Source organism: Cetorhinus maximus, chromosome 28 (assembly GCF_964194155.1).
Source record: "Cetorhinus maximus chromosome 28, sCetMax3.hap1.1, whole genome shotgun sequence".
NCBI lineage: Eukaryota > Metazoa > Chordata > Chondrichthyes > Lamniformes > Cetorhinidae > Cetorhinus > Cetorhinus maximus.
In genome coordinates, this window is record NC_135906.1 from 27,158,681 (window position 1) to 27,181,565 (window position 22,885).

The 22,885-nt window shown below is 45.3% G+C and overlaps 1 protein-coding gene and 1 long non-coding RNA gene across 10 annotated transcripts in view; one reads left to right on the forward strand and one right to left on the reverse strand.

Moving 5' to 3' along the window:
* dock6 (dedicator of cytokinesis 6) overlaps positions 1 to 22,885 on the forward strand; it is a 152,200-nt gene that overhangs the window by 127,507 nt on the left and 1,808 nt on the right. For 6 of the 9 annotated variants that reach the window (XM_078531490.1, XM_078531491.1, XM_078531493.1 and 3 more), the window contains 6 exons: positions 6,983 to 7,117; positions 7,890 to 7,979; positions 11,374 to 11,610; positions 13,528 to 13,671; positions 21,941 to 22,047; positions 22,560 to 22,727. In XM_078531490.1, coding sequence (XP_078387616.1) covers positions 6,983 to 7,117; positions 7,890 to 7,979; positions 11,374 to 11,610; positions 13,528 to 13,671; positions 21,941 to 22,047; positions 22,560 to 22,727 — 881 coding nt within the window. Of the gene's footprint in view, positions 1 to 1,624; positions 2,136 to 5,333; positions 5,404 to 6,982; positions 7,118 to 7,889; positions 7,980 to 11,373; positions 11,611 to 13,527; positions 13,672 to 21,940; positions 22,048 to 22,559; positions 22,728 to 22,885 lie in introns of those variants that run through there. The other 3 variants (XM_078531492.1, XM_078531499.1, XM_078531498.1) reach the window with 3 other exon arrangements.
* The window catches only part of LOC144668978 (uncharacterized), a 139,277-nt gene that overhangs the window by 19,778 nt on the left and 96,614 nt on the right, over positions 1 to 22,885 (reverse strand). The gene's annotated exons all lie outside the window — the stretch shown is intronic.

Genomic DNA, 22,885 nt, shown 5'->3' on the forward strand with positions numbered 1-22,885 from the left:
GAGCGTCTTATGGGAGGAGAGGTAGAGAGGTTTAGGAAAGGAATTCCAGAGCTTGGGGCCTAGGCAGTGAAGGCATGGCCACCAATGGAGCAATGAACATTGGTCAAGGGGGCAGAATTTAAGAACTGCAGAGATATCAGAGAGCAAGTGGATGGCACAAGATACGGAGGGCGAAGCCTTGGAGATTTGAACAGAAGAATGCGAATTTAAAATTGAGGCATTGCTGAACGAGGAGTCAGTTTGAGTCAACGAACACAATGGGGCTGGATGAATGAGACTTGATGCAAGTTAGGATATGGATAACAGAGTTTTGGATGAGCTAAGGGCCACAAAGCCTTGGTAGTCCCAATGACTAGGGTCGCTGCAGCTTTCTGCCACTTCACCAGCTGCAACCCATAGGCGTGTGCAGTTGCTTGTGACAGTATTATCCCATGTAGAGGGAAAAACGGAATTAGAGAGAGGTTTAAAAAGCAGTGGCAGAGCGCTTGCAGTATCTACACCTGCCATAGGGTGGCATAAGTGTACTTGCTTTAGTGTTTAGAGATGAGCCACTGGCTGCTGCACCAATTGGGCCAGTGATAGTTGTCTAAGTGTCAGTAAAAGTGTCTATAAAGATAACTAATGGAAGTTTGAGCTGCATTTAAAATGTTCTGAGCAAATTCCAAAAACCTGTGGTTGAGTCATAGCTGTGATGTTGGTTCCATTGCCAGTGTTCTCTTAGAACCCCACATACAACTCTTCATTGACTAAAATAAAGGGCACGACAGCATTACAACATTGCTTCAAAAGGCCCTGCACCATCAGCTTTTAGGCGACTGGAATCCGAGCTGTTGAGCCCAGCGAGTGACTATTACTTGTGTTGATTTAACAGTGTAAGCAATTCTGACACGTGCCCCCTTGAAAGATAAACACAGCTCCATAAGGGTTGGCGATCTGTTGCAGATCATAAATCTCACTTCCCCAGATGAGTTGAAAGTGGAGGGCACAGATAAGTGACTGTCATCTCAGAAGATCTCAAAAAATCCAGATTGCTTAGTATTTGATACATGGCCACCCTTCAAACAGTATAGGGGGTGATGCTAAAATAATGCACAATGTTTGAATCAACCATCCAAATAAAAATAAAAAAACACAGGTTTCAATCTGCTGAGAGTTCTTTGAAAAAAATGTAAGCAGTTCATAGAAGAAAAATCCTGAATATTAATGTTGGTTCTTGATATTAATTTTGTCTTTAAATTTAAAAGTTCGGCCCCTTTCCCAAACCAGTCCCAAATATAGGAATTAACCCCATCAGTCAAAATGTTCAACATTGTTCAATGCTTGGCACATCACTGGAAAAACTGAGGTCGCCCCTGTGATGGCCTGCTGGTTTCAGAGTTTTGTTGACGATGTCCTGAGTTCCTCTTTCCCTAATTCACTGCCAGAGAGGTCTGTGTAATTTTGGTGAACCTTTTCATATATTCCTCATGCTGGTTCTAATCAGTAAGCACAGTTTTGATGATGAGTGTTAATTCCAAAGGTTTGGTATGAACGCTAACTGTACTTTCCCTGGCCTTGACCTTGCTCCCTGTGGCCTTGAACTCACTTCCTGGTGCGCCTCATCTCACTTCCTCCTGCCCTGAAGGCACAGGTGCCCAAAGTTTTAAAGGTACAGCAACAGAAAGACCCAGAGATTTGAGCTCTGTAAAGGAGAAGCATTTATAATCTTCGTGCTGACACTAACCACAGGCTGCATGGGTGACTTGATAATTGGAGGCAGTGGTTTCAGGTAGGATTTCTGATGGTGGAGGGAAAAGACAGAGCTTCAAATGACGATCTACAGTGCCTCTATGTTATAGTGTTGTCTGATACATACCCCACACTGTGATCCTGAGCAATTTATAACTCCCCCTCCCCCTTCCTCTGCCAGTGACTTTGGCCGCATTATACCCCTTACTGTGGCGCTGGCTGATACATACCTTTCATTGTGATCCTGACTCTATACCCCTTGCAATCATACCAGTTGTATATCCTTTTCTGTCCCAGTGGCTAATATATGCCCCTTGCTGTGACATTGACTGATGTAAACCCCTCACTGTGACATTGACTTGTAAACCCTTTACTGTAACTTTGATATAAACTCCTTCACTGTGATGCTGACTGATGTACACGCCTCACTGTGTTGGTTTATATACCCCTGGCCGTGTCGGTCATATGCTGCAACATGTGCAATTTAGACTCCCCGTTACCAGAATACCCTTATAAACCATCCTCTTGATCGCAAATTTTAAATGGCTCTGAAATGCAGCATCATAGTGAGTGTACTCTGTACCTCCGAATTGTGTGTTAAGTCCTGGATCTGTTTGAGTATTCATTGATCGGTGAATTTTGTCTCTCTTGCTTTATCTCTCCCCTTCCCCCTCTCTGTCCATGTGCAGAGTTCAGGCTGGGAGGTAGGCTGCATGTACTCAGTGTGGATTGGATTGTTTGTACGATGATGGTGCTTTTTGCATGCCTTGGCTGTGTCACGTGAGGAGATGATGTACACTCGGACTGGGAAATATCTCCTGTTCTAACTAATTCCGAGCGCAGACTTCGGAAGTTGCTTCAGGCAGCCATTGGATTGTCTAGGGTGGGAGGGAGAAATGAAAGCTTATTAATTTCTAATGTGTTTATTTTTACACCATTTCTGACAATTTCCTCCCGACTCTGTGTTTCCTTCATATTACACCATTTCCTAGTTGAGATCAGCAGGCAGGCTGCTCAGTTCACTCTACTTACTATTTTTAAAAACGTTACTAATTTTTCTGCCCTTATGCTGAATTATTGTTGATGTTCAGTTCCTATTGCCACACACTTCCCAGTTCTTCCCTGATGATGCCCAGACAGTGAGTGTCAGCAGACTATTGTGAGCTGTACAAAGCCAGTCTGATGCTGTCCCCACTTGCCACCTACATGCATAGAGATTAGGGGGCAGGAATCAAAACCCTAGCTAATTTTCTCTATTCTGAGGAGGCAAAAATGCCAAGGCCAGTTGTAGGACCCCCTAATGAAATCCCAGTGTAGATTAGTTAACTCAGCACAGACTAGGATTTCTAACCAGGAAGTTCTGGTCTACATAATTCAGCCACTAAATGACCTTACACTTCCGGGAATTAGATATTTCTCAATACCAAGCTTTAGTTTATGACCAGGAGACACATGAGTTGGTGTTGAAGGAAAGACTGGAACACTGCTGAAGAGGGTTGAGCCTGAACCCTTGCCCCGAGATGTTTCCACTTGGCCTTAACCTGAAGGGTGAATCTTATCTGCCTTATGTAGGAGCTAAGACCATCTGCAGCTTGGGACCATGTGCACAATGCTGACCCAGGAGCTGTATTGATGATGTGTTGAAGACATTTACAGACTCCTTTATCCCTCAGACTAGGAAGGATAGCTAGGATGCTCAGGTCTTTGAGGATCAGTTATATGGGAACTTCCTGGCCTATGGAGGGAATCTCAGATTTTTAAATTGTCCAGACAAAATTTTTCGATGGGGCAAATGAGGTTCTATTAAGGATTCCTAGGAGTGCCTCAGTGTTCTTTAGTGAACCGCTAAATCCAGAGGGCTGCCTGAAGAGTGCTTTAAGTTAATATCACATTGCCTGACAGTTCCATTGTCACCCTGTTTTGCTGACTGACTGATGTTTCCCAGCGTGATCACATCATTCATAACACTGACATTCAAGTCATGTTATAACTGAATAATTTCCATCAAGCCCTGCCCATCTTGCGGCTCACACAGCCATTTCTGCTTGTGTTTGCAGCACACCTGATAACACATCTGCTGGCTTCCTCCCATCACTCGGCGGGAGTGGGAAGGGGTAGTTAATGTGCGGATTGCTCCTTTCCTGTGCTTCTGAAAACCTGCATAGAAACATCAGACCAAATTCTGACATTCACCAAAAAGAAATGTGGGAGGGGGTGGGTGAAAATCTTGATTGATTTAAAATGTGGAATAATGTTCTGCTGGATCCAAACCAATCACAAGATGTGTTGGAAAAGGCTGCTGCTTGATTGTGGCTGTGTGGGACTGTGGGCAGATAAGCCATTAGCCCTTGGGTCACAAAGCACCTTAACTAGCTTGTGTCCAGATGCAGAGTGTGTACTGCCTGGAGGAAGCGGTGGTTTATTAACACAAGCCAGCAGGTTTTACGTCAGTGTGGAGGAGAAAACTTTAAAGCATGAGGCAGGATGCTGGGTGCTTTAATGAAGTTACTGTACCCAGCACTGGTATAGAGGCTGCTGGAAAATGATTTCCTGTTAGTACATGGCTCATATTGAGTCTGTGGGCCATGTAGTCAGGGATATGCTCCTGATTAATGATTTTTCTGTTCATTTTGAGTGTGGTGTTTAGATTGTGTTTTTTTTTTCCTTCACTTAGTGGTCAGTTAGGAATATAGACATGTTTGAAACATGATAGCTCTGAGTAAAGTAATTCCACTGTGGTGCCTTGCAAAAGGTGGGCTTTTGTCATCCAGCAGGCCTTGCCTCTGGTAACCTCCTCCCTAGTATGTTGAAACATTAAATGGAGGTGCAAATGGTGAAAGCTGCAGAAGTGACCAAGGTGGGGTTTCAGGCTGAGAGCCTTACTGCAGCATTGAGCTCACCTGACACTATGGGACTGGGCCCCTCTAATCTTGGGGCTGTAGTCTGTAATTATCTTTGCAGAGCTGGTTCAGAACCAACTCTGCTTGGGGGAGATGCCTGTGCTTTGTGACATAACTGGGCAGCATAATATGTTCCACTGACCTCAGTGGAAGCTGTAACCGTAATGCGTGACAACTCTTCAACCAAAATTGAGCCTCACATTTGTTTTCGGGGGGAGGGGGTTTCCCTGTGACAAACCCTGTGGTGAAACTGCTGCTGCCTGTCGGAAGTAAACACAGTCCGAGCTTGGAATATCATCGCGCTGAAAACTGAAGTCCGCCTTCTTGCCCTTTTCAAACTGTAGGGAACAATGCTTATTTACTGTTCGGTAGGGACCTGGTCATCTGGTCACCCAGCGCCTTGTGAATTAAATTGGGGCAGAGACATCTTGTGGGATGGAAGGAGGGAAATGAAACCAAATGAGGTATGAAAGCAGTAGGTATTATCGTTGCCATGTTGATGGCTGGTCAGATACTTTCCATTTTGGCAGCAGCGCTCGCACCTTGGTGTCACGGGAGGCCACCTGTATATATAATGGTGATTGGTGTAAAGTCTGTCAGTTGATGATTCTCTCTGTGTGCTCTCTCCTTTATTCCACTTGCTGCTGATCATACTGTCCCCTCACTCCATCTGTGGTAAGTTGCTATTTTTAAAAAAATTTATAGTGATTTTGTAACTTGTACTGAAGATTGCTTAAAATGAACTGAAAATTATCTGCTAAATGTTTGTCATTCGGTCAATCACCTCTTGCTTCAAGTCTCAATTCTCAGACATTTCTTTAACTTTCAAAATACTCTCTTAAGGGTCTGCTATCTGAATGGAAATCTGTGCAAATGACTTATCAATTTTCGATCAAGTAGAATTCAGGGAATTTGGGAAGAAAGAGCACCACAATGTATTAAACATTGGCCTCTCAGTCAAGGGACCTAGGTTTGAATCCCACCTATGCTGACGTAATGAACATTGCCTCTCTCTGCTGCAAGTTGGCCTGCCCTGTGAAATAAGTCTGTAGTAGTGTCTGGAGCTGAGTCGGTGTCACCCACAGTCCAGGACTGTCATTCAGTACCGTGGCCCATTGAAGTGTGAGATCTGGAAATAATGTATGGGTGAAGTTAGAGGTGCGAAGAAAGGGTCAAGTCTCATTCTTCAGGTAGTGTAAGGGGAGCATTACCCCACACCTACTCAGTATTGTACTTAGTATTGAAGTTCAGTTTCATTCCTCACCACAAACTTTCTCAACTTGATAGGAACAAAAATTGATCAAAAAGTTAGGGTGCAGAATGACCCATTTCCAGTGTTACAGACATGTAAGCCATAATCCCCACCAACTTTGACCTTCTGCCCCCCTGGAACATGACCATGAGTCTTCTCCACTCTCCACTACTGACTACAGGGTACTGTCCCCAAGATTTCTCAGCTGTGGCTTCCTGTTGCTACGTATCACCCCTGCCCACTGGTCAATCAGGCTGGCTATCGGCCGGAAATCTGCCCAAAATTATTCAATTAAGTCCTTGCCACTATCTGGGCTGCACATCCCAGCCTTGCTGGGTTCTTCAGCTGCTACCGGTCTCCCCATTAATATCAGGGCCACAGTTTCAATCAGGCTTCACCTTTTACCATTTGCTTTACACCCAGTGACTGGATTTCCCTTTACCCCACAGAGTGTTAGTGGAATTAAAAACATTTTGTGCGTTTTCTGAATGTTCTCTGGCATCATCAGGCTGTGTGATATTCTTGATTAATAGCATGGATTACTGGCGCACCTTTGAGTGTTTCCTGGCAGTTGTAGCCAATTACATCAGAAATTATTTTCTGGAAGGCGAATGAAGAGTGAAATGAGTGATCCAATTCAGACTTGTAGAGTAACTGAAATCTGCTTAGCCAATTTCTGTCTGGCTACATCAGAAAAGCAATTCTGCACAATTTGAAGAGGCCAGAGAGGCTGGTGTGGGAACATTAAAAATATCACACTGATGTGGCAGGGTGTGCCCTTCTGAAGGGGGCTTAGTTGTGTTCCCAACAGTTAAGAGTGTTAGTGGGATAACAAATTAATCTGAGGCAAGGTACCTTAACAAAGATGAAAAAAAACAATATTGGTCTTCAAACAATATCTGCTGGCTAGCCAAACAAAACCCTTAAAGGTAAGGTGCAGTCTTCAGCCCTGACGAGACTGCCTTATCAACTAATGGGTGCTTTTTAAAATCCCTACTCTAAGGCTAAGTTTTGAAGAAAAAAATCGAGAGTAAAGGGTAGGTGGAGGATTGGACAAGTCTCTGTCTGTTTGTTAACATTCTACCCTCTCCACATTGCACAGAACTCGAAGAGGATGTTTGGGACTTACTTCCGAGTGGGTTTCTATGGTTGTAAATTTGGAGATTTGGACGAGCAGGAGTTTGTTTACAAGGAGCCCTCGATCACCAAGCTAGCAGAGATTTCATACCGACTTGAGGTGAGAAAGTTTAGCAAATCCAGCTTTAAGGAACTTTATAGGCCTTTTCACAACCCCAAGACATCGCAGTGGAGCCAGTGAAGTACTTTTTGAGTGTAGTCAGTCATTGTTGCAATGTAGGTAACATGGCAGCCAACTTGCTCACAGCAAACAGTAATGTAATAATGACGAGATATTCTCTTTAGTGATGTTGTTTGAATGATAAGCGTTGGCCAAGACACCGGGGATAACTCCCCTGCTCCTCTTCAAAATAGTGTAATGGAGTATTTTGCATTCACCTAAGAGGGCATACAGGACCTCGGTTTAACTTCTGATCCAAAAAAGTACTTCCATCGTGCAGCACTCCCTTAGCACCATTCTAGAGTATTGGCTGAGATTTTCTGCTCCTCTCTGGCATGAGACTTGAACTCATGACCTTCTGACTAAGATGCGAGAGTGCTACCCACTGAAACAAGGTTGACACCTAGTTCTGACAGCGATGTGACTCTGGGACTTTAAAATGTTAACTATAGCACCTTCAATGAATATTGTGTGTACACTGGGCATGACTTAACAGTACTGTGACTCAGCATTCATGCAGGGAGGCTCAGGACTGATGGTCACTGATGGATGAAACAGCATATTGATTGTAAAGGAGTATAGACAGATGCTGCAAATAGTGCAGTGATGGACCTATAACAGCAACATCAGGAGGCTTGCTGATTGTTTCTGAGGTTTAAAGGGGACTCTATACATTGCTATCCCTAAATCATACTGTTCTGCATTGTGACAGGAATTCTACCGCGACCAGTTTGGTGAAGAGGCTGTTGAGATTATTAAAGATTCCAATCCGGTTGACAAAGCTAAACTGGATCCTAACAAGGTAATAGCAATCTTGGTAGTACATTATACAGTGCTGAAAACTACTCACTGTTGAAACCTGACCAGCTGATTTAATACCCATGCACTCAAGTCAGTCCTACAGTGCACAGCATTTGAGTAACCATTGTATGCCTTTACTCTGCTGGTCAAGGTGAAGGGTTTTGGTGTCACCTTACGGTGCTCCACGTGGTATATACCTCTGTCGGATGCAGCATAAAATTCCCTCTGCTCTGATCAACAGTGTGCCTTTGTTCCAAACACTAAAGACTTTGTGTACAGTACCAATCTGAAACTTCTCATGCCTGCCATTTTGTGGCCTCCTTGCATGAAATTGCTAATTTGGTCCCTAAATAGTGGGGTCTTCTGCGGCACACACCCACTAGGATCTGGGTTCAGAGTACTTACGCTCATTTCAGCTTAGGTCCTTACAGACAGTTAACAGAACAGACTTGCTTCATGCCAGTCTGAGCCGTATTAGAGTCTGTGACCCAGAGGCGATATGCCAATTTTAAAAATTCACTTATGGGATGTGGACGTTGCTGGCTAGGCCAGCATTTATTTTCCATCCCTAATTGCCCTTGAGAAGGTGATGGTGAGCTGCCTTCTTGAGCCGCTGCAGTCCATGTGGTGTAGGTACACCCACAGTGCTGTTAGGAAGGAAACTGATTCGTGGGCTTTTTCTTTGTTCATTCATGGGATGGGATCTTGCTGGCTGGGCCAGCATTTATTGCCCCATCCCTAGTTGCCCTTGAGAAGGTGGTGGTGAGCTGCCTTCTTGAGCCGCTGCAGTCCATGTGGTGTAGGTACACCCACAGTGCTGTTAGGGAGGAAGTTCCAGGATTTTGACCCAGCGACGGTGAAGGAACAGTGATATATTTCCAAGTCAGGATGGTGAGTGACTGGGAGGGGAACTTCCAGATGGTGGTGTTCCCATGTATCTGCTGCCCTTGCCCCCCTAGATGGTAGCGGTCGTGCGTTTGGAAGGTGCTGCCTGAGGAACCTTGGTGAGTTTGTGCAGTACATCTTGTAGGTGGTACACACTGCTGCCACTGTTCATTGGTGGTGGAGGGAATGAATGTTTGTGCATGTGGTGCCAATTAAGCGGGCTGCTTTGTCCTGGATGGTGTTGGAGCTGCACTCATCCAGGCAAGTGGAGAATATTCAGTCGCACTCCTGACCTGTGCCTTGTAGATGGTGGACAGGCCTTGGGGAGTCAGGAGATGAGTTACTCGCCGCAGAATTCCTAGCCTCTGACCTGCTCTTGTAGCCATTATATTGCAGCAGCTCTTTCGCTCTTAATCAATGTTGGTATCTTGTGTCGTCATTCTAAAGGGCAGTTCTTGCACTGATGTGCACTTTCAAGGATTACATTGGCTTTTGTATTGTTTATTGCTGGAAATTTCACAATAGCATACATATATAAGGAATTAAAGTTAACAAGATAAATAATTGCAGCGATATTTATTTTCCATCCCTAATTGCCCTTGAGAAGGTAGTGGTGAGCTGCTTTCTTGAACCGCTGCAGTCCACATGGTGTCAGTACACCCACAGTGTTGATTGATTGAATGTCACAAACTATTATGTGAAGAACAGGTAAATCATAAATTAGTTAAAAGCAAGATGTTAAATAGAAGGTAAATATTAGAGAAGTTATTTAAGTAGAGGATCACAATGTGCCAGACCTTGATGGGATAAGCCTAAAGGAAATTGTGGGAAAATAGCAGCAGCTCTAGAAATTATATTTCATGCTTCGAATAGGATGCAGGACCGGGGAGTGGTCATTTTTTGAAAAAGGGCAACAGCTATCGTAAATGATTATAGTTTTCATAACATCTGTGGTAAGGAAAATGTAGAAATCTTTAATTAAAATTACTAAATATCTAAATGAAGAGAAAATACAAACATATGAAATAGGAGCAGAAGTAGGCCATTCAGCCCCTCGAGCCTGCTCCGCCATTCAATAAGATCATGGCTGATCTGTTTGTGTTTCAAGTTCTACATTTCCATCTACCCCCGATAACCTTTGATTCCCTTGCCTAACAAGAATCTATCTACCTCTACCTCTGCCTTAAAAATATTCAGTGACCCTGCTTCCACTGCCTTCTGAGGCAAAGAGTTCCAACGTCCCACTGCCCTCTGAGAGAAAAAAATTCTCCTCATCTCTGTCCTACAAGGGCAACCCCTAATTTTAAAACAGTGCCCCCGAGTTCTGGACTCACCCACAAGAGGAAACATCCTTTCCGCAAGACCATTCAGGATCTTTTATACTTGAATCAAGTCGCCCCTCACTCTTCTAAACTCCAGTGGAAACAAGCCCAGCCTATCCTCATAAGACAACTCGCTCATTCCAGGTATCAATCTAGTAAACCTCCTCTGAACCGCCTCCAACACATTTACATTCTTCCTTAAATAAGGAGACCAAAGCTGCACATACTGTTTGAAATGTGGTCTCACCAATTCCCTGTATAACTGAAGCATAACATCTTTATTCTATGCTCAATTCCTCATCATAATAAAGGATAACATTCCATTAGCCTCCTTGATTACTTGCTGTACCTGCATACTATTTGTGACTCATACACGAGAACACCTAGATCCCTCTGCACGTCTGAATTCTGCAGTCATTCTCAGTTTAAGTATTACTTTGCTTTTTATTCTTCCTGCCAAAGTGAACAACTTCATATTTTCCCACATTAAACTCCATCTGCCAGATTTTTGCCCACTCACTCAGTTTATCGGTATCCATTTGCAACCACAGACAGCTATAGATGTCCTTGTGCCTCCAACTGAGCCACACACAAATTTGTATAAAACCTTATCAAAAGCACAGTGGAAATAGTGGATGCCTTTTTGGACTCCACATTACAGGAAGAATGTTAAAGGCAATAGAGAGGATACAGTTTAGATTCACTAGACTACCTCCTGGTATTAGGAAATATAAATACAAAAAGATTTGAAAAATTGAGTCTTTATTAGAATGTTACAGGTTGGTTTGATAGAGGTGTTCAAAATTAATGAAGGGAATAGGACAAGGTCGATAGGAACAGATTGTGTCTAGTTGTCGAGAGGCTCAGAGTAAGGGGAAATTCATGCAACATTAAATGAGAGATTTGGTACAGAGAGCAGGAGAAACATTATTTAAATAGGGTTGTGAGATTGTGGAATTCTGTACCAGAGTTAGTGATTGAGCAGAGACTTGGCAATGGGATCGGGAACAGGGTGGGCTCATCAGATTAGGATGCTTCTTGGCTAAAGGATTGATATCAGCACAAACTGGTTGGGCAGTCAACCTGTTTGCATATTGTATTTTCTGTGTTGACCTTGTCTCTTTTCTCTCTAACCTTTAACCTACTGAATTTGAAAATGTTCTGAAGAGCCCATTTTGTCTTTTTCAGGCATACATACAGATCACATATGTTGAGCCTTTCTTTGACACCTACGAGATGAAGGACAGAATCACTTACTTTGACAAGAACTATAACCTGCGCTGTTTCATGTACTGCACGCCTTTTACATTAGATGGCCGCGCTCATGGAGACCTGCATGAGCAGTACAAACGGAAGACAATACTCACAACCTCACACGCCTTCCCCTATATCAAAACTAGGATCAATGTCATCCATAAGGAAGAGGTAAGAGCCCTGTGCCAAGATGTCACTGAATACAACTGTTACCAAATCCATAAGGACAGTATGGGGAGGGGCGGGGGAAGAGGCAGTTTGTTCTCATCGTGATGAGGGGTTTCTGTTAACCTGCAGAGCATTTACCATATCTGTTAACTAATTATAGTTTCAAACCCTCACTATACATCGCTTGAACAAAGCATTCAATCCTCAATGAAGTCTTTGTGTTTACCGTACGATCTCCATGTTTGAGTGAGAGTGTTAGGTTACAAGCAGTTTTGTAGCCTTGACATTAAAGTGTAAGGCAAATGCTGTTCATCTGTTCCTCATCAGAATGAGATCATATCTTCACTGAGTTTCTCCAAGCTGGATTTCAACCCATGTTCCAGAGGTGAAAGTTTAATCACTATGTCCTGCATTCTTTGATTCTTATTTTTTTTAAAACCCGCTAGGAGAATTGTCACACAAAAAAAATCACATCTGTAAATGCCGAATTGGGCAAAATAACACTTGCCCAATTTATATTTATATAGCGCCTTTCATGACCGTCTCAAAGTACTTTACAGCCAATAAAGTAGTATTAAAGTCACTGTTGTAATGTAGAAAACATGGCAGGACAGCAAGCTCCCCACAAGTCACAACGTAATAATGACTGGATAGTCTGTTTTAGTGATGTTAATTGAGGGATAAATATTGACCAGGATACCTGGGAGAACTCCCCCTGCTCTTCTTTGTAATACAGTAAAATTTCTGTAATCCGACACCCTACTGACCAAAATTCTCTATTATCTGGAATTCGGGTTCGGGTCTTTTTTTTGATTGGAGATGTCAAACTCACTGGTAATACTTATCGGTGACCTGTCCTCACTCCAGTCTCAGCTTCCCACTGCTCTGCAGCACCATCTCCACTCTGTGCCGCTCATTCAATTCATGTGCTCCCCCACCTCTCGTGAGATCTCAGAACCCACGTGATCATCCTGGAGCTTTCTCATTGGATGAAAAAGCAGAACTCAACCTTACATCTTAGTTAACCGGAACCTCCCATTCCCGGAGCATGCTGGATAACAGACATTATCCTGTAGTGCCACGTGAGTTTATGCATCCAACCAAGCAGGCAGTTGGGGCCTCCCTCAGTACCTCCCACCCGAAAGAAAGCACCTCCTTCAGGACTGCACTGGAGTGTCAGCCTTGATTTTTGTGTTCAGGCACTGGAGTACGGTTGAACCTGGAAACTTGTGATTCAGAAGCGAGAGTGCAACCAACTGAGCCATAACCAACTGAGCCATGACCAACACCTTAAGGAAACAACGACATTGAGTGTCCACTAGAGATGGTCAGCTGTATACCTGTAGTGGACTGAAACTCTCCTTGGATATATTGGTAGGAAGTTTCCAGACTCAGTCTTAGCTGTTGTCAGGAATTGCCCGAGAGAGTATTTGGGTTCTGATTGACTGACGGACCACATGATGGTGCATTTTTCTAGCTAGCCCCTCACCAGTATGCATCCTTATCACAGTGTGACTGACAGACCCTGCAGCACCGGTCATCTTTGTCACAGGTTGGCAAAGTCACCCTTGGTGCTATGCCTGCTGGACATGCAGATTGTCTTCATCCACCCTTGAGTGTTACCTCTGCTGAATATCACATTCAAAGGAACTGAAATAACTGATCCAGATAAATAGTTCACTGTGCTGGAGGGGACATGAATTTAAAGATGAGAATTGGAGTAAGAAGAAAACTCAGGGCGCTTGGGTGGAATGGCCTTCCTCATCCATATCTTTCATGTGACAAAGGGAATTCGAGCTGTGCAGTGGAACACCGGGGGAGGTCAGTGATGTAGAGAAGACAAGAAACCATTGAATGTGGTTCTGGAGAAAGAATGTAGTGTGCAGTCTTAGATTTCCTATCCTGTATTCCCAATTTCAGATTATCTTAATCCCGATTGAAGTAGCGATTGAGGATATGCAAAAGAAAACCCAAGAGTTGGCTTTTGCCACACACCAGGACCCAGCTGATGCCAAGATGTTGCAGATGGTATTACAGGGAAGTGTGGGAACCACAGTCAATCAGGTAAAGTGTCTGCACTCCTTTTAGCCTGGAAGGTGCCTGCGCACTCTGTCTGTATTCGGGTAAAGTGGCTGCGCGCTCTCTCTATTCGGATAAAGTGCCTGCGCGCTCTCTCTCTATTCGAGTAAAGAGCCTGCGCGCTCTCTCTGTATTCGGGTAAAGTGCCTGCGCGCTCTCTCTGTATTCGGGTAAAGTGCCTGCGCACACTCTCTGTATTCGGGTAAAGTGCCTGCTCGCTCTCTCTGTATTCGGGTAAAGTGCCTGCTCGCTCTCTCTGTATTCGGGTCAAGTGCCTGCGCGCTCTCTCTGTATTCGGGTAAAGTGCCTGCTCGCTCTCTCTGTATTCGGGTAAAGTGCCTGCGCGCTCTCTCTGTATTCGGGTAAAGTGCCTGCGCGCTCTCTCTGTATTCGGGTAAAGTGCCTGCGCGCTCTCTCTGTATTCGGGTAAAGTGCCTGCGCGCTCTCTCTGTATTCGGGTAAAGTGCCTGCGCGCTCTCTCTGTATTCGGGTAAAGTGCCTGCGCGCTCTCTCGGTATTCGGGTAAAGTGCCTGCGCGCTCTCTCTCTATTCGGGTAAAGTGCCTGCGCGCTCTCTCTCTGTATTCGGGTAAAGTGCCTGCTCGCTCGCTCTCTATTCGGGTAAAGTGCCTGTGCACTCTCTCTGTATTCGGGTAAAGTGCCTGTGCTCTCTCTCTGTATTCGGGTAAAGTGCCTGCTCGCTCTCTCTCTGTATTCGGGTAAAGTGGCTGCGCGCTCTCTCTGTATTCGGGTAAAGTGCCTGTGCTCTCTCTCTGTATTCGGGTAAAGTGCCTGCTCGCTCTCTCTCTGTATTCGGGTAAAGTGCCTGCGCACTCTCTCTGTATTCGGGTAAAGTGCCTGCGCGCTCCCTCTATATTCGGGTAAAGTGCCTGCGCGCTCTCTCTGTATTCGGGTAAAGTGCCTGCGCTCTCTCTCTCTATTCGGGTAAAGTGCCTGCGCACACTCTCTGTATTTGGGTAAAGTGCCTGCGCGCTCTCTCTGTATTCGGGTAAAGTGCCTGCGCGCTCTCTCTGTATTTGGGTAAAGTGCCTGCGCGCTCTCTCTGTATTCGGGTAAAGTGCCTGCGCGCTCTCTCTGTATTCGGGTAAAGTGCCTGCGTGCTCTCTCTGTATTCGGGTAAAGTGCCTGCGCGCTCTCTCTCTATTCGGGTAAAGTGCCTGCGCGCTCTCTCTGTATTCGGGTAAAGTGCCTGCGCGCTCTCTCTGTATTCGGGTAAAGTGCCTGCTCGCTCTCTCTGTATTCGGGTAAAGTGCCTGCGCACACTCTCTGTATTCGGGTAAAGTGCCTGCGCGCTCTCTCTGTATTCGGGTAAAGTGCCTGCGCGCACTCTCTGTATTCGGGTAAAGTGCCTGCGCGCTCTCTCTCTGTATTCGGGTAAAGTGCCTGCGCGCTCTCTCTCTATTCGGGTAAAGTGCCTGCGCGCTCTCTCTGTATTCGGGTAAAGTGCCTGCGCGCTCTCTCTCTATTCGGGTAAAGTGCCTGCGCGCTCTCTCTGTATTCGGGTAAAGTGCCTGCGCACTCTCTCTCTATTCGGGTAAAGTGCCTGCGCGCACTCTCTCTATTCGGATAAAGTGCCTGCGCACTCTCTCTGTATTCGGGTAAAGTGCCTGCGCGCTCTCTCTGTATTCGGGTAAAGTGCCTGCGCGCTCTCTCTGTATTCGGGTAAAGTGCCTGCGCACTCTCTCTGTATTCGGGTAAAGTGCCTGCGCGCTCTCTCTGTATTCGGGTAAAGTGCCTGCTTGCACTCTCTCTGTATTCGGGTAAAGTGCCTGCGCACTCTCTCTGTATTCAGGTAAAGTGCCTGCGCACTCTCTCTGTATTCGGGTAAAGTGCCTGCGCGCTCTCTCTCTATTCGGGTAAAGTGCCTGCGCACTCTCTCTGTATTCGGGTAAAGTGCCTGCGCGCTCTCTCTATTCGGGTAAAGTGCCTGCTCGCACTCTCTCTGTATTCGGGTAAAGTGCCTGCGCTCTCTCTCTGTATTCGGGTAAAGTGCCTGCGCACTCTCTATTCGGGTAAAGTGCCTGCGCACTCTCTCTGTATTCGGGTAAAGTGCCTGCGCACTCTCTCTGTATTCGGGTAAAGTGCCTGCGCTCTCTCTCTGTATTCGGGTAAAGTGCCTGCGCACTCTCTCTCTATTCGGGTAAAGTGCCTGCTCGCACTCTCTCTGTATTCGGGTAAAGTGCCTGCGCACTCTCTCTGTATTCGGGTAAAGTGCCTGCTCGCACTCTCTCTGTATTCGGGTAAAGTGCCTGCACACTCTCTCTGTATTCGGGTAAAGTGCCTGCGCACTCTCTCTGTATTCGGGTAAAGTGCCTGCTCGCACTCTCTCTGTATTCGGGTAAAGTGCCTGCGCGCTCTCTCTGTATTCGGGTAAAGTGCCTGCGCACTCTCTCTGTATTCGGGTAAAGTGCCTGCGCTCTCTCTGTATTCGGGTAAAGTGCCTGCGCGCTCTCTCTGTATTCGGGTAAAGTGCCTGCGCACTCTCTCTGTATTCGGGTAAAGTGCCTGCTCGCACTCTGTCTGTATTCGGGTAAAGTGCCTGCGCGCTCTCTCTGTATTCGGGTAAAGTGCCTGCGCACTCTCTCTGTATTCGGGTAAATTGCCTGCGCGCTCTCTCTGTATTCGGGTAAAGTGCCTGCGCGCTCTCTCTGTATTCGGGTAAAGTGCCTGCGCACTCTCTCTGTATTCGGGTAAAGTGCCTGCGCGCTCTCTCTGTATTCGGGTAAAGTGCCTGCGCACTCTCTCTGTATTCGGGTAAAGTGCCTGCGCTCTCTCTCTGTATTCGGGTAAAGTGCCTGCGCTCTTTCTGTATTCGGGTAAAGTGCCTGCGCGCTCTCTCTGTATTCGGGTAAAGTGCCTGCGCGCTCTCTCTGTATTCGGGTAAAGTGCCTGCGCGCTCTCTCTCTATTCGGGTAAAGTGCCTGCGCACTCTCTCTGTATTCGGGTAAAGTGCCTGCGCGCGCTCTCTGTATTCGGGTAAAGTGCCTGCGCGCTCTCTCTGTATTCGGGTAAAGTGCCTGCGCGCGCTCTCTGTATTCGGGTAAAGTGCCTGCGCGCTCTCTCTGTATTCGGGTAAAGTGCCTGCGCGCTCTCTCTGTATTCGGGTAAAGTGCCTGCGCGCTCTCTCTCTATTCGGGTAAAGTGCCTGCGCACTCTCTCTGTATTCGGGTAAAGTGCCTGCGCGCTCTCTCTGTATTCGGGTAAAGTGCCTGCGCTCTCTCTCTGTATTTGGGTAAAGTGCCTGCTCGCACTCTCTCTGTATTCGGGTAAAGTGCCTGCGCGCTCTCTCTGTATTCGGGTAAAGTGCCTGCGCGCTCTCTCTCTGTATTCGGGTAAAGTGCCTGCGCACTCTCTCTGTATTCGGGTAAAGTGCCTGCGCACTCTCTCTGTATTCGGGTAAAGTGCGTGCGCGCTCTCTCTCTGTATTCGGGTAAAGTGCCTGCGCACTTTCTCTCTATTCGGGTAAAGTGCCTGCCCGCTCTCTCTGTATTCGGGTAAAGTGCCTGCGCACTCTCTCTGTATTCGGGTAAAGTGCCTGCGCACTCTCTCTGTATTCGGGTAAAGTGCCTGCGCACTCTCTCTGTATTCGGGTAAAGTGCCTGCGCGCTCTCTCTGTATTCGGGTAAAGTGCCTGCGCGCTCTCTCTGTATTCGGGTAAAGTGCCTGCGCATTCTCTCTGTATTCGGGTAAAGTGCCTGCGCGCTCTCTCTGTATTCGGGTAAAGTGCCTGCGCATTCTCTCTGTATTCGGGTAAAGTGCCTGCGCATTCTCTCTGTATTCGGGTAAAGTGCCTGCGCGCTCCTTTGTCAGGCAAAATGTCTGTGCTCTCTTTTTGTATCGAAGTGTCTGCATGTTCTTAAATTCTGGCACTGCCTGAGGTATGGATAACGATGTGTGCAATGGAACATTTTTCAGATGTGAACATGTTTAGATTTTGGCACAGTGTACACTCTATAACTAGGTGCATATGTCTGCTACACCTGTATAGACAGTTAGGACAAAACCGTGAAGTACTGTATAAATTGTCTCCTTCGACTTTAATCATACACCACAACACAAAACAAGCAACACAATGATGAGCACTGACTGAAGTGTTTATGGTTGTAAGGATTAAGTAACACTGTTCCTGATTAATTCTACATGAAGTGCCAGAACACCCATCTATGCTGCTCTCTTAAGCTTAATTTGGCCGAATGCCTGCAGAACTGTTGCTGTTTCAAACTCTCTGCATGCCTCATATTTTTCGTAGTAGTTTGTAACAATATGTAAAGTATGATTATTGTAATAATGTCAGATCTGTGGGCTTTGTCTTATTGTTTTCCTCTATGTACCTGCTACTACTTCCACCTCCAGTCTGGGACTATGCTCCTGATTGGGTTAACCCTTCAGCACCTGTATCATGGTCACTTCTGCTGCTGCCTGGGGTAACCCACTTTCAGCTCAGATGTTGGAGTCAGTTCTTCTGCCTGGGGTGACCCTTCTGTTTCGTTGTGTGGTTGGGTTCTAGACGGATTTTGGGGATTGCCTGTTCTCCTTAAGTATGCTGCTCGAGTCTGTAATTTCTTAAAACCATTACTTTTTATTTACTGCAAGTGTTTACACATTTGGACGTCTGCAAGAGCTCATCTCCCCCTTCTCCTCCCAGATCTCTCTCCCTCTCTTCTCAGTCATGTGATCTGACATCATTATTACATCAGCATCATTTTTTTTATTCATTCACGTGATGTGGGCTTCGCTGGCTGGGCTTCTGATGTTAATCCTTTACACCTTCTATTGTCGTCAAGCCCCGGGCTGATGAGAGTCACTCCTCTGCTGCCTGAGTTAATCCTCCTTTGGTCAGACAGTGTGGATTTTGCTTCATAACATAACAAATAGGAGCAGGAGTAGGCCATTCGGCCCCTCAAGCCTGCCCTGCCATTCAGTAAGATCATGGCTGATCTGCCCCAGGCCTTAACTCCTCTTTCGTGCCAGCTCCTCATAGCCCTCAACTCTCCGATATTTCAAAAATCTATCTACCTCCTCTTTAAATACTTTCAGTGATCTAGCCTCCACAACTCTTTGGGGTAGAGAATTCCAGACATTTACTACCCTCTGAGAGAAGAAATTCCTTCGCATCTCGGTTTTAAATGAGTGTCCCCTTATTCTGTAACTATGCCCCTTAGTTTGAGATTCCCCCTCTAGTGGAAACATCTTCTCAACATGTACCCTGTCAAGCCCCCTCAGAATCATGTACGTTTCAACAAGATCACCCCTCGTTCATCTAAACTCTAATGAATAAAGGCCTAACCTGTTTAGCTGTTCTTGATAAGTCAACCCCTTCATCCCAGGAACCAGCCTAGTGAATCTCTTTTGAACTGCGTTCAATGCCAGTATATCCTTTCTTAAATACGTGGACCAAAACTGTACACAGTACTCCAGGCGCGGCCTCACCAACACCCTGTACAGTTGTAGCAATACCTCCCTATTTTTAAACTCCAACCCCTTAGCAATACAGACCTTCTTAATTATTTGCTGCACCTGCATGCTAACTTTTTGTGTTTCATGCACAAGAACACCCAAATCCCTCTGCTGCACTTTTCTGGAGTCTCTCTCCATTTAAATAATAGTCTGTCTTTTGATTCTTGCTACTAAAGTGTATGACCTCACACTTTCCTACATTAAACTCCATCTGCCAAGGTTTTTGCCCACTCACTCAACCTGTCTATATCGCCTTGCAGATTTCTTAGGTCCTCTTCGCAACATGCCCTCCTATTTTTGTATCGTTAGCAAATTTGGATTCATTATATTCTGCCCCCTCAGTTACATCTTTCCAACCTAAAAAAGACCCATTAATCCTGACTGCCTGTCTTCTGTGTGTTAACCAATTTTCAATCCATGCTAATTCATTACCTCCAATACCATGAGCTCCTATTTTGTGCAATAACCTTTTATGTGGCACCTTATCAAATGCCTTCTGGAAATCCAAATACACTACATCTACCGGTTCCTTTATCAACTCTGCTTGTTATATCCTCAAAGAACTCTAGCATGCTTGTCAAACACGATTTCCCTTTCACAAAACAATGTTGACTCTGTCTAATTGCGTTAAGCTTTTCTAAATCAGCAGGTCTGGCAGCATCGGTGGAGAAGAAATCAGTCAACGTTTCGAGTCTTCATGACCCTTCGGCAGAAGGGTCATGAAGACTCGAAACGTTGACTGATTTCTTCTCCACCGATGCTGCCAGACCTGCTGAGTTTTTCCAGGTAATTCTGTTTTTGTTTTGGATTTCCAGCATCCGCAGTAGCTTTTAGCTTTTTGTTTTTAAGCTTTTCTAAATGTCCGGCTTATTTCTTCCTTAATAATGGACTCGAGCATTTTCCCAACGACAGATGTTAGGCTGACTGGCCTATAGTTTCCTGCTTTTTGTCTCCCTCCCTTCTTGAACAGGGGATCATGTTAGCGGTTTTCCAATCCACTAGGAACTTCCTGGACTCCAGTGAGTTCTGGAATTTTTTGACCAATGCCTCCACTATCTCTGCAGCCACTTCCTTCAAAACACTTGGATGCAGGCCATCAGGTCCTGGCGACTTGTTTGCCTTTAGTCCCGTTAGTTTGTCAAATACTTTGTCCCTCGTGATAGAGATTGTTATAAGATCTTTCCTCCCATTAGTTCCTTGCTTATCTGATATCTTTGAGATGTTTATAGTGTCCTCCACCGTGAAGACCAGTGCAAAATATTGGTTTAAATTATTTGCCTTTTCCCTGTTCCCTTCCTCTCTACATTCAGCTCAGCTCTGTGTCTGCTCCTACCTACATACCCCTTGAACTTAAGGATTTCAAATGGCCCTCCCACCACTGCAGAAGATCTTGAGCTGGTTAGCTCTGAGCCTCCTTCACCAGTGAGCTTAGGACAGCCTGGATTATGCCTCCTATTATCATGTTTCCTTCAGGCACTCCCCAGTGATGTGATGGGGCAAAAGAGGGTCTGAAGCTTCTAGCCATGTAACAAGTAAAATCCTAATTGGATTTTATGACGAGTGTTTGTTTTCTTACCTAATTCATGCTATAAAGTGCACCTTTTAGTGGGACTGTTGTTCCTTGACAGATGAGGCATGAATGGCAAAGTAGATAATATGTACTGTCCAGTGAGGTACTGAGCAATTCATACACAGATTCCAGGTTTGCTTCCTGTCCCTCGCTCAATTAGCTGTTCTCGTACAGGGCGGTGGCCGAGGCTCTTTAATTGGCCTTAGAGTGTCTGGGGGTGGACGGTGGGGAAGTGGGGGGGTGGGGGGGTGGGGTTAGCAGGGTGGCATGGGAGGGAAAAGAAAAAATCATAAACTAGGGTTCTGCTACTGTCCTTTACCTGCATGTGGATGTTGGATGAGCACAGGTTTGGCGTTTGCTAAAGTTATTATTTTACAGTTAACTATGTAAAGCCCTGGTTAGACCATTCCTGGAGAATTGAGCACCACACCTTAGGAAGGTTTTATTGGCCTCGGAGGGAGTGCAGCATTGATTTACCAGAATTATGCTTGGTTACATTTTGAGAAGAGATTACACAAACTAGGGTTGTATTTCCTGGAATTTAGAAGGTTAAGGATGATTTGTTAAAAGTTTTAAAGATATTAAGGGCAACAGAAAGGGTAGGTAGAGAGAAGCTATTTCTACTAGTGTCTGGGACTGGAGGCATTGTCTAAATAAGCCAGACTTTTCTGGAGTGAAAATCGGGAACACTTTTGCACAGAAAAGTGATAGAAGTTTGGAACTTTCTTCTGCAGATGTTAATTGGTCCAAGTTCAATTGTTAATTTTAAAAATTAGATTGATGGATTTTAATTAACCATTTGGTATTTATGGATATGAGGCAAAGTCGGGTATGTGCAGTTAGCTCACAGATCTCACTGAATGGCGGAACGGGCTCAAAGAACTAAGTGGCCTCCTCCTGTTCCTATGTTCACAGTCAAGATCCTCCAGACACTCATTAGCTAGTCTAGTAAATGAAGAATAGCAACTTGAACAAGCTGCACAGAGAACAGCTGGTATCTGTGCTGCCATACTCCAGAGTCAGTGTATTCCCAAGAGAAAGTGAGATGGAATCAAACTATAGTTTGTGTAAACTGTATTCTCTTCAATCCAGACTGTAATGTTATGTCAAATTAGCATATAGTTAAAAGTCACAGCAGTTTTTGAGATTGTGGAGTTTGTAACATTTGTCCCTAGTTGATCCTGGTTTCTCTCTGGAATTTTCTCAGGGGCCTTTGGAAGTGGCCCAAGTTTTCCTGGCAGACATTCCGGATGATCCCAAGCTCTTCCGACATCACAATAAACTACGCCTCTGCTTCAAAGACTTCATGAAGCGGTATGTCAGTATCTTTGTGTCTACAGTGTACCAGTCAACAAAAGATTAACTTTGCATTACAGCTCACAATTTCCTTAAACTATACAAACAACAGCTGCATTGTGACTTGCCCCTTTTAGACCTCTTCCTTAATTTCCCCACGACTAAACCTTTCCCTTAAACATCCCACAAAGTGCATCATCCTGTGGCTGAGACAGGAGTCAATGAACTTGCTCTTCATGCACCAGTTTTGGCCAGCATCAGACTGGTGAATGCAAATTAAAGGAGAATTGTGGCTGCTAATTACAATATGGCCGGTCTTCCTTAATACAAGGCAATGTCTGACCTTCACTCTATCACTATAATGTAGCCCAGATCAAGAAGTGCTGTGAACTACAAACGATTTAAAGTATCTCCTGGTAACATTGTAGGTCTCGTAATGTCAAATGGCACTTGGTACCACAAAAGCTGTTCTGTGTGACAATGCAAAGTTTCACATGACAAACCCGTGTAACCAGTGTTTTCATCTGTAGCTGTGAGGATGCCTTACGCAAAAACAAGACTCTGATTGGAGCAGACCAGAAAGAGTACCACCGAGAATTGGAGCGTAACTATCACCGACTGAAGGAGTCTTTACAGCCAATGATCAACAGGAAGATCCCCCAGTTATACAAGGCTCTTATACCCACCACAAGCCACCGGTAAGGGATCCATGTACAGTTCTCAGGGACTGAGAGCAAGGTTACACTGACTTAGCTAAGATTGTGTTCCACCTCTGAAGCTTGGGTTTCATCAGCTCATGAATTGATCAATCGACCTTGCTTTTCTTTCCTGACTCACAGTCAACTTCAGGGCTGAA